The sequence below is a fragment of the Durio zibethinus genome, chromosome 3, assembly GCF_047325235.1.
Source record: "Durio zibethinus cultivar Kanyao isolate XHJ-2024 chromosome 3, ASM4732523v1, whole genome shotgun sequence".
Lineage (NCBI taxonomy): Eukaryota > Viridiplantae > Streptophyta > Magnoliopsida > Malvales > Malvaceae > Durio > Durio zibethinus.
In genome coordinates this window covers 3,040,426-3,057,169 of record NC_143164.1, presented here as the reverse complement: position 1 = coordinate 3,057,169, position 16,744 = coordinate 3,040,426, and the positions used below count along the sequence as shown (strand labels likewise).

Below are 16,744 nucleotides of genomic sequence, written 5' to 3'. Positions count from 1 at the left end.
AAATAGATAATATAATATTTATTCAGTACTTGTTTCGTATCCGTATCTTATAGATATTTATATTTATTTAGTAAATAATTTTTTTTTAAATTATTATTCTAAATTAATTAGAATTAATATATTTTATTGAAAATGTATATTAATATATATTTATAAAATAATTGCTTAAATATACAAGATAAAAATTAAAAAATTAAAAAATTAAAAAAAAAATTATTTTTAAAAAAAAATCACGGGTACGAAAATTACTCATATTCATTAAATACTCATAGAGATGAAGATGAAAATATATTAAAATATCCATTAGACATTAATACAAAGATAAGTATAATATAAAAATCTGAAAATGAAAATGAAAAATGTTCTATCCTACTTGAATTCTACCCGTTGACATCCCTAACACTACCGCTTTTATGCGGCTTTTGACAAAGATTCTTCAGTTTGGAGCTTTGAAATAGCAATTTTCAAACCATATTTCAGAGTTTTCATTTAGTACGATCCTCAAAAGGCATTGTCTCACAGCCTTTATATTTTACAGGGTAAAATATGACATGGTAATCACTATTCTAGCAATGCTTTTATGGTTCACAAGTTGAAAAAGCCGCACAAATTTGGCCATTTTTTGAAACAAGATGAAAAATGGTTGCCTTCATCCACTGAATGGCATAAAACTTGGACGAATCGGAATCAGTCATTTAATTACAGATAAAATCTAAAGCAATGGCAGTTGGCCAATGATTAAAATAACTAACGACAAAATAATGGTGTCTATCTCTAACGAATCAAATCTGCGTCTTTTAAGCACTCTTTTCTTAGTGCTTCTTTTGTTTATTCTTTGGATGGCTCTGATAGAAAGCTCGCCAAAGCGCCAATGAATAGATTTGCCTGTCAGGAATTGTTGCTAATAAAATGTGGAATCTTGTTCCTTTTGAAACTCGATAATAAAGCAGAGGCTTTTGGATAATATAATTCACAATTGTCAAGTATAAGGAAAAGATAATGGATCCTGCCAGGCATCCAGCAATGTTTCTGCTTAGGCCAGCTTTTTCTTTGTGGAAATTTGGACCAGCTTACATAGTCTAGGCCCAGAAAAAAGTGCATTTCTACCCAATTCCCATTGGGCTTCATGGCCCACAACTCATACAGCATGGCCTATACTGATAGCTGGGGGGGCCACCATTCCACATACTCCATCGCAAGTCCCCATACCTCTTCCGCAAGGCGTATAGTTATACGGAGAAGGCCCGTATCACTACCAACAAAGGGGGAGGCCTTGAAATTTAGGTTCACAATACACAGACCCTGCGTCGAGCCTATGCTTTCGCCCCAGTTGGCATCAAACAAAGTTGATGAGAGAGAATCATCATCAATCCGAGAAAATCTGAAAAGCAATGACATGCATTGAAGAGCGGAAAATATGCACAGTTTAATTTCATTGCCTCAACATTAATTAGATACTGAAGACAAAATTCCTGAAAACTATGGTATAATTAACTCTTAACAACTAATGTTTTCTTTTGTCGAAGTTTCAGACTTAAAGTGCATCATGCAGTTTCCTCGTGTTCTGTCGAGAGAATAGACTACAGATGTAAAAAGCATGTCCTAACGCTTCAGATAATCTACAATTCATCCTTGAGATCAGAAGACTCTGTATCTGCATCATCTTTGGCAGGTTCAGCTTCGCTCTTAGGCGTGCCTGTGCGTTCTTTTGTCTCGGACTCAGTCTCTTCTACATCATCATCATCATCCTCAATTGTAGCATCAGCACTGATATTTAGGCTAGATTTTACCGAGCTGTAGATACGTGAGGCAAAATCCTTGGGATCAGGTAAATTGAAGCCACTCTCCATTAGAGCTGTCTGGTATATAAGCTGAGCTGTTTGCTTCACACCCTCATCCTGAAGATCCAACAAATGATTTCGTCAAAAAAGAAACTAGCAAAATGAATAGGAATTCCTACATGTTAGTTAGCATGCAGACCAAGGCTGACATCACAATGTCGGATTCTAACATGTTAAATTGCTACTACATAGAACCTACACATTCATGGTAGATCAACAAAAACAGAAAAAAAAAAAAAAAACGAAAAACATTTTCGGATTCAAAATATAAGAAATAAAGCAAAAAAGTAATGAAAAGGTATATTCTAAAACAAAATTATACCAACCTTTTAACTACATCAGAATCAGTTTGTAAGCCGTTTGGCACGGCGCCGATCTTTTCCTCATCTTTTGGTGGATCTACGGCTCCTTCCTCAGCATTTACTTGTACTTTTCTCCCTGAAACAACGGTAGATTCAGATTCACCGTTCCAACGCTAATAAAATCAATAAAAAAAATCTGAAAAATAGAAGAAAAATGGCCTAAGCTTACCTTGATCTGAGAGGAAACAGAGAAGGCAAAGAAGAATCAAAGAGAAAGGGATCGCCCACTTCCTCATTGTTCGCTTTTAGGCTTTTTTTCTACTAGCTTCGCCTTCGGCGGAATGATCAGTTAAATGTTAAACTCGGATTGCGAGGTTGTAAATCTTGCGTAGATTTGACTACGGGGAAGTGAATTGTTATGATTGATTGTTTCGCTTGGTCATTGTTGCCAGCGTGGAGGATCAACGGTTAAGATTTGTTTATTGGAACGTGGCGGAATTCTATTGGTTTAGCATTGTTTCTTCAACGTGGAGAAGCCGAGTGTTATGGCGGGGCCCACATAAGATGACTTCAAGTCCTGAGTCCACTTGACCAATTCTCCGTCAACGGTGCGTTATGATTTTGGAAACGTGGCGGATAACGATTGGACTATAGTTCCACGCCTGGCGTGGATTAACTAAGATTTCTGGATAGTTCTATGGCTCTGTTTGGTACGGGGAATATCTGTACTCCAACTACGGACTATGCTTAACCTGGCAACGCCGAAAGTTATGTGGGTTTTCATTTTTTTTTTAATGAAAATATAAAGTAAGAAAAAGTTACATTTGAAACCTTTAAATACTATCCATTGTTTGATACATGAAAAGAAGAAAAAAGAAAACTGTCTATTCTTAAATTCGTTGTATTTTGTGAATGATTAAAGCATAAGCCTACTATCTATCTTCATATTGTGTGTTAGAAATTTTTTAAAGTGTGTCAATTTGCGAAAATTTTAAGTTTTGCAAGTTTTAAGAATGATGAATACTACGGTTCTATATGCTGTGTTAGAAGGAGTTGCAAATTTTCTTTCCATGTTTCAAATGAATAAAACATACAGAGTTTTAAGAAGAACATAAAATTTAAATTTGCTTGAACATGACACAACATTTTATTGTTCCTTAAAATTGTTCTAACCTAGTTACTAGTATGTATTCCTAGTAACTTGTTTGCATTGTTACAACCATATAAAACGTGTTTTCCCAATTTTATTTAGTATAAATAAATATAACATATTCCTTATGATATTTTTACATTGTAATTGATAATGGTAAGTGACATTTATCAATTTATATAGTGAGAATGAGATGAAATTTTAAATTTTAAATTTGAACCATAATATTCCCTATTATTTTATGAAAGAAGAAAAATATACATCAAGACTTTGAAATTATCTATTTTTTTTTAATATATATAGAAATTAGAAGCTAAAACCGTAGTCTACGCCCATAAAAGGAACGAGATCGATGGATGGTCCTGGTCTGGTCCTAGTCTCCAAGGAAAACCCTCTTCAGCATGGGCTTATTGGTTGCAAGCAAGTAGAAAGTGGGATTCGGCTCCATACGGGCCACAGGTTCTGCATATGTAGTTGCCAAATCCAATTTTTTATGGACCTGGACCCAACCAGGCAAGCACCCAACCCAACTATTCAAATGCACCGTTTTGCTTAACGTTAGGGCGAATGGAGAGCGATAATAAAGACACCCTTAACGTTCTCGCTTCTTTTTGCCTTCCACGCACCTAGAAATCCCTCTTCTGAACCGGGAAAGCACGAACTCGCCTGCTCCAAATCCTATCTCATGGCTCCAAGTTTCCCATTCGAAGCACCCAGTGACGAAGAACCCGAACTCTCGGGAACCAAAGGCGAAGACAACGAAGTAGCAGAAGACAAACCTTCTAAATCGAAACGCAAATCTCAATCTCCATGGGAAAATAAATGCAATAATCCAGAAATGGAAAAACAATTACCAATCTGAAACGTGACAATGTGAAGGAATACACCAATTTCTAGTTGTCAACAGCTAAAAATAAGTCATACGTTTAATAACCAAAATTGTTCTTGCCAAAAAGAGAAAAAAAAATGGTAGAAGAGCTAACTTTCTATGACATATATGGAAGATAAGTTACAACTACATGTACCAAGCCTTCTATGGTTGCAATGGCCTTCTATGGAACACATAAAAGGAAAACAAGAAAATAAGCCAAAACTAAAACAATTAAAATCTAATTTCCCCCCCTTCAGCAATCAATCTCATGAATCATATTACATTCCAAATCTCCCTGTTTTATTCAGTTCAAACTCCCCTCCCATGAAAGCAACTGGAATCTTGATTTTCCAGATATCTTTGGCAACGCAAGCATCAATTAGCTTGGGCTTATGAACTGATCCAAAGTGAGGAAGGAAGCAACATAAATATGAACTTACTATTTTCATGGAAATTGCTGATGTCTGTAGTTAAATAGGTGTGGCTCCCATCCACCATCTGGTTCCTTCCTTTTTGCAACAACTCCAGAACTAGAGGGTTGTGAGTTTGCCCTCAAATGATCTTCTATTGACCTGTCTTGACCAGGCAGGAAAGACGGCCTTACACCAATGGAATCTCTATTTACTCCCTCAATTGCTAAACCGGAATTCAGATCAAAATTAGGCCGTGAGGGGACTGAACCATTTAAACCAACAGGTGCGTTGCTCATGCTCATAATGAACTGTGGTTGAGAGTAGGCTGGACGGACAGCAGATGTAGAGCCCATCATTTGAGGCACAACAGATGCTCTAGAATCGACCATATAGGGGATTGAGCCACTGGCCCCATAAATGGCAGAAGAGAAGGACATCGTTGGTGCCATAGCCAGTCCATTATAACTAAATGCAGGAGAATGTGCATATGACACAGTGGGACCCAACCCCAGAAAACCTACAGTTCTTGTCATGCTTGCATCTGTTGCAGGCTCAAGAGCCTTGCCATTTGGTAACGATACAACCTGAGGAACAACATCCTTCCTATTGACTTCCACTCTAGTACCCATTATAGAAATAACAGGATTATTTAGTTTAGGCCCTCCATATGCATTTACATTTCGCGAAGATCCACCATGATAAGTCCCGTGTTCTGAAGCATCATTGTGACTGTATGGTCTGTCATTCAAATCAATGTTCCTCAGAGAAAACTGCATTGATGATGATGATGAGGCAGGTGAAGGGCTACGATGCCCATTCCTGTTGTAAAAGAGTTGTCCCTCAACTCTTGACTCTAATGCAGGAGCATAAGCATCATCACTGATAAGATTTAAATCTAGCTTAAGTCTCTTGGATTTTCTTGGACTCACTTCCAGTGAAGATTCCACAGAATGGAGGCCTGGTGAGACTGTAACCTGTTTGCCTGACATTAGTTCAGCACCTTTTTCATCACCAGCTTCGGCAACATTAAGATCAAAATCAAGGCAATCCAGCCTTTGTTTTGAGCTACTGCTTGTTCCCCCAAGGGAAAGAGTCTTCTCACCATCAGAGTTTCGGCGAGGTGATGCTGGGTGAAAAGCACTAGTGGCAGCAGATCCTTTCCATCCAAGAGCCCCCTCAAACTGTAGAGGAGCTACAGGCAAGCAAGGAGCCGCTGCTGCCCTTGAAGCAGAAACTACTGAAATGGGGGTGGAGATGGAATTAACTGCGCGTTCCATGTCATCAGAACAGACTTCCTGGTTCAGGTCAAAATCACAAAGGCTTTTCTGAGTGTTGAGTTCAGGTTCTTGAATCACGGTCAACTGAGAGGCCTCCATGTCATGCAAGTCATTTTCTGGTTCATTGTCTACATTATCTGAATTAATTATGTGCCTCTCCACCTCATTATATGTTTCAGCAGACTGATTGGGTCCAGTTGACACCTCCTTTGGTATGAGCTGTGTAGGCAGGTCTTGCTTTCCATTTATGGAGTCTGGAGTACCGGGTTGCCTAATTCCAACTCCAGAAATCTTCTCTGAAGAGCTGCATGAAGGCTCTCTGTCATCTACTACTTCTCGCTCCACTTCTTGAGCAACTTTTCGGGCAACTTCTAGAGCATCGACTAAGCCATACTCAAGCTCAATATCAGACGTTCTGCTATCAATCACATCAGGACTATGGGTAAAATTGGTACCACCCCTCAAATGCTCTACTCCACAACTCTCCTTATCTTCATCCACTGTTCCAATGTCTTCCATCCTGGAAAAGGTAGTCTCCAGATCCCCAGGCTTTCCATATATAAACTCCTTCTCAGGGGAGCTCTGCAACATGCACAAATGAGAACCATTGCCTGAATGATTCGTAACCCCTGCATCACCCATTGCCTTCTTTGGCTGTGAAACGGGTGCACTATCATCACCCAGAGCAACTGATTTTAGAACATCACTCTTATTGGCTTCAGAATCATTTTGCAAATTGGGTTCCGTTACAGCCTCCTGAGCACTTCCAACACCAGAACCAGAAGAAACCAGTACATTTTCCAAAGTACTAGAGGAAAAAACTGTCATATCCAACTTCTTTTCATCAGTTGAAACCCCATTCAACTTCTGAGCAACTGAAACACCAACATTTTCTTGCTTTAATTCTGGCAAACTGCATGCCTCAGGGGATGCAGTTTCTTCCACAGTTTTTGCTGGGAGCTCTTCCTTCATGGACGACTTTTCTTGAATGGGATTTGGCACAAAAGTGGAGGCCATATGATTTGGAGATTTGTTTTCCATGTCTGCACAGTCTGAGTTTATGTGAGACTCGACCTGATCATTAGTAGTTTCAATGTATAAATCTTTAGCCCTTTCTGGTTGAACACCATCTAGGTTTGAAGGAAGGTTTTCATTTTTTGCAGCATCTACACCATCATTTTCTTCATGGGCACTTCCTACAGCAACAGGAACATCTTTGGCAGAACATTCTGTACCACCGTTTTCTCCAGTAATTATTGCATTGTCTGAAATCCCAAAGTCGCGTCCACCACTATCAACACCACTCTGAACATCATCCGTAACTCTACCTCGTTTCCAGTTATCAAAGAGCAATCTAGCTCTATCCTGAACTCGAGGGCTATTGTGGACAAGAAGATTCTTGACAGTAATCCAGATCTCTGAAGAAATAGACCTCTCATTATTTCTATGCAACATTTCAAGTGCTCGTAAGAGTGCACTAATTGATTCTTCCTCAAAACTGTCACTTGAGTCATTACCAAAATCTTGAGCATCCTTGAGCCATCTGCCAAGAAACCAGAGTCCATCTAGTTGAATAAAAAGATCGAGACAATCTTTATTCTCGGTGGCAGCAATTGTGCTTGCAACAGCAGTCCACTGCCTGGTTGCATCACTGACATTCTTCACAACAGAATCTTTACCCTTTTTCATTACAGTTAACAGCTCCTCAACCCGTGAAGGGGATGTCAGCCCATCTTTCATCTCAGTCAGAGTGAAAAAATCTTCCAGCGTCATGGTACTTCAGATACCAAACCACCAAACACTGAAGACTTTGTGACACAATGACAATTTCTGTTCCATCCAGAACAAGAGTGAAGCTTCAAGACAATGTCTAAAAAGAAATCTGTAAAATGGTATGGCATGTTAATTCTGCAACTCCAGATTTCTGATATTAGTTCTATATAAATTTTAAACCATATATGTGCTCAAATGCTACATCTGGTCAACAAATTAATAGTGTTGAAAGTCACCCCATGGTCTAACATCAAACTGGGTAGCATAGCTAAGAAATATGACATGATTCAAGTAGAAATACATTCACAACACTACATTTCTTGAAAAGAATATTTTAGTTACAGAATACGGCATGCATTCTACCACACAAATGCAGCATGAAGTTAGAAGCAGTTGTCCTCTGTAGATATACATTAATCAGCAGTCACAGCTGCTTGATTCGGTATTTTCAATACGAATCTTAAATGTAGACAATTGATTTGATTATCATATAGAAACATGCAATTATACAAATATTGACAGCCATGACCTTAAATGCATTTGGATGAGCGACATACAAGAGGTGACACCACGTAGATACCAATAGGCATGATATAGATGCCACTTGCAATGCCATGATCGGTGTATGTAAGGAGGTTGTGGAATGGTGGGTCAAAGAGATGACATTTTGTTAGACAATTAGTGAAAACCTCTGGTGAAGGCTAGTGCCACTAAAGCCCCATTAACCGGGGCAACTATTAGATCTTGAGAGTTTCAACTAGGAGGAATGTGGAGTTTAAGGGAAGGTAAAGGCTAATTTCTATCAGGTAACTGAAAGCTAAGTGGATCTCCGGATGTAAAACAAAGAATTATCAATGATTAAACTCCTAATGTACTAAACTTCATCCTTATTTCTGTACCAACTTTCCTCCCCTAAAGGAAAGAGGGTGAATAGATTGATCCACAGAGGACATAACTGCAATTTGAAGAGTTAAAAAATTCCCAGCATCCCCAGAACAATGCTCAAACATAGAGAACCATATATTCCTTTACTCCAAAAAATTGGTTATCATCATCAAAATAAAAAGGAAAGAAGTTAAAACCACAGTAATACACCTTCCAAACAAGCTGATCATGCAAAACATTATAAATTGTCAAGAAAAACAGATTCAACAAACAAAAATGACGGCACTACTCAACACCTGAAATTAAAGAACTTATTAAAACCCCAAGCTTTTAGAAGTATCAGAATTACCAGATACATCTTTGATTTCCAAATAAATTGAATTTCAGTTATAAAATAGAATTAGGCCAAATCAAAATAACAGACAAAAACCCAAAAAAAAAAAAAAAATAACAGCAATGCCTCTCAAACATTTAACAGGACAAAGAAAGAGCAATTACCATAAACAGAGAAGATCTAACCCTAAAAATAAAAAACCAGAAGAAACAGCACGAAAAACCCTAGCTTGATTGCTCTAATCTCTATATCTTGAGGAGCGCTGTGAATTTAAAAGATATCGAATTTAATTAAGATTATATTAATTAATGCAGAGATATAGCTGATTCTTAATAACGCTAACCGTCAATATGGAAATAAAATTGATAATAATAACCCAAAAAGAACAAAAATGCAAGAAATTGAAACGTGACACGTCGCTCACCTTCATCAAAAAGCTTTAAAAAAAGGAAAGCCGAAACCCTAGCTCTGAAGCCCAACTCCAATAGAGAGACGACACCACTCTTCTATTCTGTTTTTTACCCTTTGGCTTTGAGCTTTCCCTCTCCGTGGAGATAGTGTTTTTCCTTTTTTGGGGGTTTAATTTTTTTTCTCTCTCTTCACAAAACCTTCGCGTTGTCCTCTGCGAAGCCTTTTTCGAACGAGAGAGAGAGAAACGTTTCTATCTAGTATTTTTTTTTTTAATTTTTTCTTTTGTTTTTAATTTCATTTTTGGTTTTTGCTAATTTTGGTTTTACTTTGTCAATTTTCTGGTCGGTTTTTAGTTTCGCGGTTAGGGGATGGCACGTGCTGGGGGTGCGAGATGGTCAGAAATGCTTTCCCGGTCGGGTGGGGTGGGTGGGTCAAACCCGTATCTTCCTAATAATTTATAAATATAAAAAACAGAAGTTGCATAAAAGAAGAGTCAATTCGGGCGGTATTGCTTTTAAAAATGTGGGGCTTTTTATGATGAGCTCTGAGGGTGGACAAGGTCTAACCCCCCCCCCCCTTGAAAAGGACAGGAGCTTATCGTTTGTAAGTCACGTGTCCCTTACAGGTATGATTGTTCGCTCATCCAGGGAGGGAATTCCATGCCTTCGCGTGTACGCTAAAATTCGATGTGGACTAGAAACCAAAAACTGGATATCACCGAAGCCCCATGTTTTCACGAAGCCCACCTTTTAGGCCCCTACCTCTTTTCATCATTGATTTTTCTTTTTCCTTTTTTTTTTTAAGTTCAAAATAAATATTTATAAAATCTTTCAAGATATTGAGGCATGGTAACGTTCATTTTCAATTACATCCATTATTATATATAAAAAAAAAGTTGACATAACCCATTTTTGTAGTTAGAAAAATATTTCCTAGGATAACGCTGCGGCATGGTGGGTCAGTACCAAGTAAGCTGGTGAAGCCGAAAAAGTGGTTGACAAGATGGCTTGAAAGGAAGGGTGATGAAAGAGGGAAAAGGATAAGAGCGAAAAGATTTGAGGTAATCAGCGTAGAACACTGGATTGAAACATTGAGTGCGGTGGTCATAGTCATACATCCCACTCATTAGTTTTAAGTCCTGATCATTATAGGGTGCTTAGAATCTTAAACACAAAAGTTCTAATCAAAAACTTCTAAAAGGAAAGTAGGATGATGACAGCTTGACAAAATAGTGTTTTTATGTAATGAAAATGGAATGTCAGCAGCCTTTGCGGTCGTTCGTGGACCACCTTGGTTTCGACACTGGACCAACATAGCAGTCCTAATTTTCCTGAATGTATTAATCATCAGATTTGATATGTCCAAATCTCATAGTGCCCATTTGTTTTAAAGGTGGAAACTTTAACAACAAGGGCTTCCGCCAATTGGGCCAACTGGCTCGTAGAGTTGGCTTTAAGTAACATAGGCTGACAGGCGCTTCTAATCTCAATTGTGAATTGAGACAATTGTAAATGGTCCGAAACTCAGTCCATGTGAGCTCACAGACCCTATAGTCCTCTTGCTTTTCCTTTTGGATTTTAGAATAAATTTGTTATATTATATTTTATATAAAAATTACATATTAAAATTTATATCGATACAAAATATGAAATACATATTAATTTTATTAACTTTATTTATAATTATTATTAAAATTTTAAGTTACATTTTTTTATATTTTATTTTTATATCATATTTATGTCATGTTATTATATTATGTTTTAAATTATTTGATTTATTTTAAAACATTGAAGTAAACTTCAAATTAGCATTAATTTTATAAATAATTTTTAAATTATAGTAAAATATTTAATAAATATTTAAATTTAAAAAATTTTTAATGTGAAACTTAAATGAAGGTTACTTTTTAAGTAGTAAAAAAAATGCTGCCTTAAGTCAGTTGCCTTTCAAAAGCAGTCAAGTTCTTTCGGCCTCCATTTCCTTGCAAAATGAATTAGGGAGATATGCTTCTATGTAAGAATGAACAGCATCAGTTTACTACTTGCTCTCCCTATTCAAAGCACTAACCAAGTGGCTTTTGATTTTGAACAATGAAGCAATGGCTACCGCCAAATGTTAAAGGCCTGCTACTAAGTTCTAGTTTCAATATAAAGAACAGTGAGTTGATTGTATAATGTTCATCCAAAATCACCTTTCATGACATGATGCAATGAACATGGAAACCTATCATGTGAAGTGAGCATGGACAACTTCAAACCGCTTACATCAATAGAATTGTTGAATAATTAGGAACGTAAAATTACGCTGTGTGAATACTTAATCGTAAAGTACAATGGATCTTACATAAATGTAGAAACTTAGGACTAATGTAAACTAAATATGGTACAATCAGAACATGTTCAAGGAAATTGGAATGGAGGTTTGTTTTGAAATCAAACACAAACCTCATTTAACTCAATTAGGCAACAAAATCAAAGTTACTAAAACTGACTTCAGTCATGTGTATGAAAAGCAGCACTTCTACATTGAGAAAACAGAAAATTCCACTAACACAACATACAATTTTCGCCCATTATAGAAGGTTAGTGTACATTTTCTAGTACCCAAAACCTTGGTTAGGAAATTATTACAGTTTTTTATGTTTGTATGTAACTGCAAAGGTAATGATGAGCTGATAGCTGATGAGATCAAAAGGTGAGGATGCTTGGCCTTGGGGCAGACTGTGGAGGATTGGTGAGCATGTGAACAACTTCTCTCATGGTGGGCCTAGCAGAGCTCTCATCCTCAACGCACATCATGGCTACCTTGAACAGATGGATGACACCTGCCAGTGGGTACTCACTTAGCCTGGGGTCCATTATTGCCAACACTAAAGCAGGATCAGACGGCTGAGGGAGTTCCGATGTGGTCTTTCTGACCCACCTAATAATGTCTACCCCATCTCCAAATTCCCCGACGGGTTTTCTTCCTGCTATCAGCTCCAGCAGCACAACACCAAAACTGTACACATCACTTTTCTCGTCAATCTTCAGTGTGTAGGCGTACTCTGTTGTAGCAACCAGAGAGAATTTAATGGAAGTCATACTTTTCATGGCCAAAAACTTTTGCATTTCAAATTCTTGAATTGAATTGAGACCACGTTGTTACTGAATGTGTAATTATGGAAGTGTATGAAATTTATCAACATGAGACCCAAACAAGAAAAAAAAAAAAGGGCTGGGTCACGAACCTGGTGCAATGTAGCCATAGGAACCAGCAATGGAGGACATGCACTCAGATGCACCAGCATCCTGCAAAAACTTAGCCAGCCCGAAATCAGCAACATGAGCTTCATAATCTTCGTCAAGCAATATGTTATTTGACTTCACATCCCTATGAATAATCAGAGGCGAGCAATCATGGTGAAGATAACACAGTCCCTTGGCAGCCTCCACGGCAATCCTATACCTCCTCTCCCATTGCAAATGTGCACCCTTTGACCCATGCAACATTTCTCCTAAGCTCCCATTAGGCATATACTCGTACAACAACAGATTCGTGTCCTTATTCGACACGTAACCCAACAGTCTCACAATGTTCCGGTGCCTAATTCGACCCAGAGTTTGAATCTCCGCCGAGAACCCATGATCGCTTCTTCCAGTACCACGACCCACCAATTTTTTAATTGCTACCTCAAGACCATCCGGCATGGAACCGCGGTAGACAGTCCCAGCTCCACCTTTCCCTATAATGTTCTCTTCCTTCAAGCACTCCAGCACGTCCTCAGCTTTGAAATCTAGCCTTTGGAAAGCAGTGAGCTTCCAGGCTTGTGACTTTTGAAGTCTCTTCTTTCTCATTCTGTAAACCGTGACAATTATCAATAACAAAGCCGTGATAAACGTGATGATTGTGATTATGAGCTTCGAGAGTTTCGAAGCAGTGAAAGACGCTCCCTGGCCATGACCCGAACCTCTAGCTTGGTTTATCAAAGCTGGACAAGTAACGTGGCGCGGTGAACAGAGGTTGGGGTTTCCAGTAAACGAGCTATCGTTGAAGACTAAGAATTGGCCATCAGTGGGAATTCTCCCATCGAAATTATTATCCGAGAGATCAAGAATTGTGAGACTTGTCATGTACCGGATTTCAGCAGGGATTAAACCAGTTAGCTGGTTTCTTGAAAAATTGAGAATGCTTAAATCTTTCAACTTGTCAATTCCTTTTGGAATTTCACCAGTAAGACTGTTCTGACTGAAATCAATTGAAGTAAGTGAAGTACACTGAGAGATGGAAGGAGGGATTTCACCAGTAATATTGTTGTCACTGATGTTTATCTTTGAAAGTAACTTGATGTTGAAGATTTCCTCAGGAATTTCACCCCAAAATTTGTTCATTTCAAGAGACAAAATTTGTAAAGTACGCAAATTTCCGATTGCTGGAGGGATTTTACCAGTAATCCTATTGTTTGAAACTCTTAACTGACCAAGCGAAGCACTTGACATCTGGGACGGGAGTTCACCAGAGAAGAGATTATTGCCTAACTCGATGATACTCAGCAAGGGCAAGTTGAAAATTCCAGCTGGAATTGCTCCAACGAGAAAGTTGTTCATGATACGAATCTTGGTAAGAGACTTGCATTTGCCGAGTTCTTCAGGTAGTGGACCAAAGAAGAAATTTTCCATCAGAATCAACGTCTCCAACCTCCCTCCCTTACACAAATCCCGTGGAATCAATCCAGTGAGGTGATTCGAAGTTACGTCAAGCTTATAAAGTTTCCCGTTGAGGCCAAGATTCTCCGGTAATTCACGCGTGAAGTTGTTTCCCCACACTTGAAGCACTTCAAGATGTGGAAAATCACCTACAAATGACGGGATTGAACCGTAGAGATTATTTTTGAACAAATTGATGAGTGTAATGTTTTGCAAGGCAGAGAAACTCTCTGGTATCTCCCCTGTAAGTTCATTTAGGGAAAGATCGAGCGATTTCAAGCTGATTAAACCAGAGAGTTGAGAAGGAATACGACCAGTGAGACGGTTCTCTTGAAGGAACAATGAGTGCAAGTGTTTCAAGTTGCTCAAACTCGCAGGAATCTCACCAGTTAGGTTACAGCTTGCCATGTCGAGAAGTTCGAGTTGACTTAATGATCCAAACTCAGGTGGAATTCCTCCATCATAGGCGTTGAAATATCCAATTAACAAGTTTTTCAGGTTTTTCAAACGAGCCAAAAACGCAGGACTTTTCCCAGTTAAACCGATGCCGTTTAGACCCAAGTATTCCAAGCTCTGGATGTCAGAGTACTTCTCCGGTATCTCTCCCGTGAAAAAGTTGCCTCCAAAAGATAGATGTTTTAGAATTTTCAGGTTCGCGACCTCAATGGGAAGAAGACCCGTGAAGTTATTGTTATAAGCATCAAGAATCTCAAGCTGAGTCATACCTGTAAGGACTTCTCCAGGGAAACTGCCCCTGAAAACATTGTTGGAGATGTTGAATATCTTGAGAGAAGTCAAATCCCTCATCTCCACTGGAATCTTCCCTGTAAGATTAACGGTAGATATAGTGAGGTTCACGAGCTTGTTCAGAAGCCCTATCTCCGGAGAAATGGTGCCAAAGAGAGGAGAAAACGAAACATTCAGAGCAACAACACGGAAATCCTCATCGCATTTAACACCAGAGAAATAGCAATGCGCAGATGGAGATGAGGAGAATTCCCAGTCATCGAGCCCTGAACCTTTGCGTCCAATCATGGAAGACTTGAGCTTCAACAGAACTTCAAGATCACTGTAACCGTTACTGCTAGCAGAATATAGTAGAAGAATCAGGGAAATATAGAGAAGAAGGTAATTATAAAAGCTTCTCATTTCTATGTTTTGTTTCACTGTTCCCTCTATTTGCTCAGAGAAGGAGAAGTGAATGAAGCGTTAATTCTATGCATTGCGACTTCAACCCTCAGAAGCTACGTTAAGTAGAGTTGTGCAGTGCATTGTGAAGGGAATCGTAGTCCCCGAAGTACAAAATTCGGATATGAAATAAACAAATTCAAAATCTGAAAAGTCCCCAGCGTCGTTTTATCAGTGGGATTTACTTTGGGGATCATCAAATATCAATGTGGATCCTGTCCTTTTGGGAGAACTCGTGTAGACTGGGGATGGCTATTGCTGGGCCCAGATTAAAGGCATGGTATGCCCTTTCCCGGAGAAAGAACTTTTTTCCCCTCTGACTCCCGCTGGGCTGTGAGCTAAAAAGGACCACCTTTTTTGTTCTTTTCTCCCTTAGTCAAATGCTATACACAAGTCACAACCCTCTCGTTTTGCTTTCCTGGTGGCTGCTTCTCCTCCTCTTTCTTATCCAATATTTTTCTGATATATAAAATATACCGATAATTACACAATGGGGACTACAAAAGCACTGCAAACATTGTGGACTTCTAGGCTTTTAGGCTATAACTCAACGAGTTAGATTGTGGACTTTGACAGTACAAATTGGAACATTTGCCAAAGTGACTTTTTTGGCTCGCTTCATGCTGGGAATGAGAGTAGTTAAATGAAGATTATTAAAAACTTGTTGCCCTGTAAATCACTACTCGATATGAGAGCTACACGAACTGTGTCAAGTAAGACAAGCATTGATACCCTTTTCGAAGATGTCAATCCACTATAATTGAAGCATAAATTCATATTCTGCGTTAAAAAAAGCGGGGGAGTTAGTGGGAGAATTCAATGTTAGAAGAAAATTGAGTGTTTTAGGGAATAAAGATACCAGCCTTTAGTGCTTCAAAACCTATTTGGGTATTTAGATTTGACCTTTTTAATATGAGTAGCTCTCTCATTCTCGCACGGTGAATGGAGGAGGAATAAAGAATCTATCCAAAAAGTACCTTTGAATATATAGAAGTTGGGAGATACTTGCAGTGTTTCGAAGGAGATAAATGTATTTTAAAAGTTGCACTGTCGATGGTTTCAACGATGTTTTCTTATGTTTAATTCTGTCTTTTAATGTTTTATATTATGTCTCAAACTTTGTTAACACTCAAGCTTTGTCTTCTAGATGCAATTGAAATCCTTATTAGCATAAACTCGTATTTGACCAAAAAAAAGTAGGAAAAGAGTTCAGGTTCTCCAAGCCTTCGTTGGCATTGGTCCGCCAGGCATATCAAAGCTTTTGTGAATAGCATAGCCAACTAGCAACTTCTATGCCCAACCCTCGGGTTGGAATAATGAAGCCAATATGGTAGCAAAATCTACCCGCTATTACATAGCTTTGAAGAATCTTTGCTAGAAGAATTCACGCTAGTGAGGTGAAAGGAGAAACTACAGTGGAAGTTATAAAGAAATGTTGAGCAGCAAGGGAGATAGATGATTGACTCGACGATATAGCAGTAGCATTGCAGTCATTTCAACAGAGCAGAGTTTCACAAATGTTCAACAAGATCTGACCAGGCAATGATGTGAAGAATATTTCTCAGCAGCGTTTAATCAATCAAAAGATGGAGTGCAGTAAAGTACTGGGCAAAG

At 38.5% G+C, this 16,744-nt stretch overlaps 2 protein-coding genes and 1 long non-coding RNA gene across 10 annotated transcripts; all 3 read right to left on the bottom strand.

The window, feature by feature from the left end:
* Positions 1-1,416: 1,416 nt before the first annotated feature.
* On the bottom strand, positions 1,417-2,585 carry LOC111303298 (uncharacterized). The gene is made up of 3 exons (XR_002691742.2): positions 2,373-2,585; positions 2,168-2,279; positions 1,417-1,898 (listed from the first exon to the last, which is right to left on the bottom strand). It is a non-coding gene; the product is annotated as an uncharacterized LOC111303298 (long non-coding RNA).
* Positions 2,586-3,492: 907 nt separating this feature from the next.
* On the bottom strand, positions 3,493-9,484 carry LOC111302112 (uncharacterized). 7 transcript variants are annotated; one of them, XM_089758058.1, is made up of 3 exons: positions 9,271-9,484; positions 4,605-7,736; positions 3,493-4,151 (listed from the first exon to the last, which is right to left on the bottom strand). In XM_089758058.1, exon 2 carries the CDS (start codon positions 7,625-7,627, stop codon positions 4,610-4,612), a length of 3,018 nt encoding a protein of 1,005 aa, XP_089614184.1. In that variant the 5' UTR covers positions 7,628-7,736; positions 9,271-9,484; the 3' UTR covers positions 3,493-4,151; positions 4,605-4,609. The 7 variants fall into 7 exon arrangements, with proteins under 7 accessions (XP_089614184.1, XP_022753942.1, XP_022753881.1 ...); XM_022898207.2 differs by having other exon boundaries at positions 3,493-4,099; XM_022898146.2 differs by having other exon boundaries at positions 3,493-4,075.
* Positions 9,485-11,653: 2,169 nt separating this feature from the next.
* On the bottom strand, positions 11,654-15,755 carry LOC111302622 (receptor protein kinase CLAVATA1-like). 2 transcript variants are annotated; one of them, XM_022898464.2, is made up of 2 exons: positions 12,487-15,755; positions 11,654-12,303 (listed from the first exon to the last, which is right to left on the bottom strand). In XM_022898464.2, the coding sequence occupies exons 1-2, from the start codon at positions 15,089-15,091 to the stop codon at positions 11,945-11,947; spliced, it is 2,964 nt and encodes a 987-aa protein (XP_022754199.1). In that variant the 5' UTR covers positions 15,092-15,755; the 3' UTR covers positions 11,654-11,944. The 2 variants fall into 2 exon arrangements, with proteins under 2 accessions (XP_022754199.1, XP_089614183.1); XM_089758057.1 differs by having other exon boundaries at positions 12,088-12,257; positions 12,487-15,234.
* Between the last annotated feature and the right edge of the window lie 989 nt (positions 15,756-16,744).